The sequence below is a fragment of the Octopus bimaculoides genome, chromosome 22 (assembly GCF_001194135.2).
Source record: "Octopus bimaculoides isolate UCB-OBI-ISO-001 chromosome 22, ASM119413v2, whole genome shotgun sequence".
NCBI classification, from domain to species: Eukaryota; Metazoa; Mollusca; class Cephalopoda; order Octopoda; family Octopodidae; genus Octopus; species Octopus bimaculoides.
The window spans coordinates 9,369,942-9,370,680 of record NC_069002.1 but is presented as its reverse complement, the minus strand read 5'-3'; the positions used below and the strand labels follow the sequence as shown (position 1 = coordinate 9,370,680).

Genomic DNA, 739 nt, shown 5'->3' with positions numbered 1-739 from the left:
TTATTGACCGAAAAAATGACAAAATTGCAAAGCCAACTAACTGCAGGGCAAATGATTTAACTGTAAATATAGAATACAATTTTGTCAAGTGCTGTGTAAACTATTGAGCTTATTTGAATCTTCCCTTGTTGGATTAATATTTCGTTTAGCAAACTGAGAATGCAATTAGGCACAATAGTGTATACAGTTCTATATTTAAGAGATGAGGAATTATTTACATTATTTACATTATCTACATTTGACGGATATTCGTCCTCATCTTGTTTGAAATTTCCCCAAGTTCGAAATTTCCCCAGGTTCGAAATTTCCCCAAGACACCTGACGAAGGCTGGAGGGTATATCAGCCGAAACGTTGTGTTAACAACAAACAAGATGAGGACGAATATCCGTCAAATGTAGATAATGTAAATAATGTACAATAGTGTATGTCCTGCTGTCTCTAACTAAAGTTAACTCATGGTGCATAACATTATCAAAATCATACTAACTATAGTTGAATTCTTACTCTCTTTCTACTTCCATCTCAATAAGCATCATACATAAACATTACATGTTCTTAAAATAATAACAAGTCTTGAGCAATTGCTGCCAATATCCTTTTACTTCCTCAATGCACTAGCATTCAAATAGTACCTCATGCACATTCAACTGTTATTTTTATTACACAACTGTATGAGCCTTTAGGTAGTCACTTGACCTGCAAAAATAGCAGTCAAACGACACATTATCTAAGTGTTGT

The 739-nt window shown here is 33.7% G+C and overlaps 1 protein-coding gene across 1 annotated transcript in view; it reads right to left on the bottom strand.

Moving 5' to 3' along the window:
• Nucleotides 1-739, bottom strand: part of LOC106874142 (histone deacetylase 8) — a 12,803-nt gene that overhangs the window by 7,103 nt on the left and 4,961 nt on the right. The window contains exon 2 of the mRNA XM_052975645.1: nucleotides 42-60. Coding sequence (XP_052831605.1) covers nucleotides 42-60 — 19 coding nt within the window. The remainder of the gene's footprint in view (nucleotides 1-41; nucleotides 61-739) is intronic.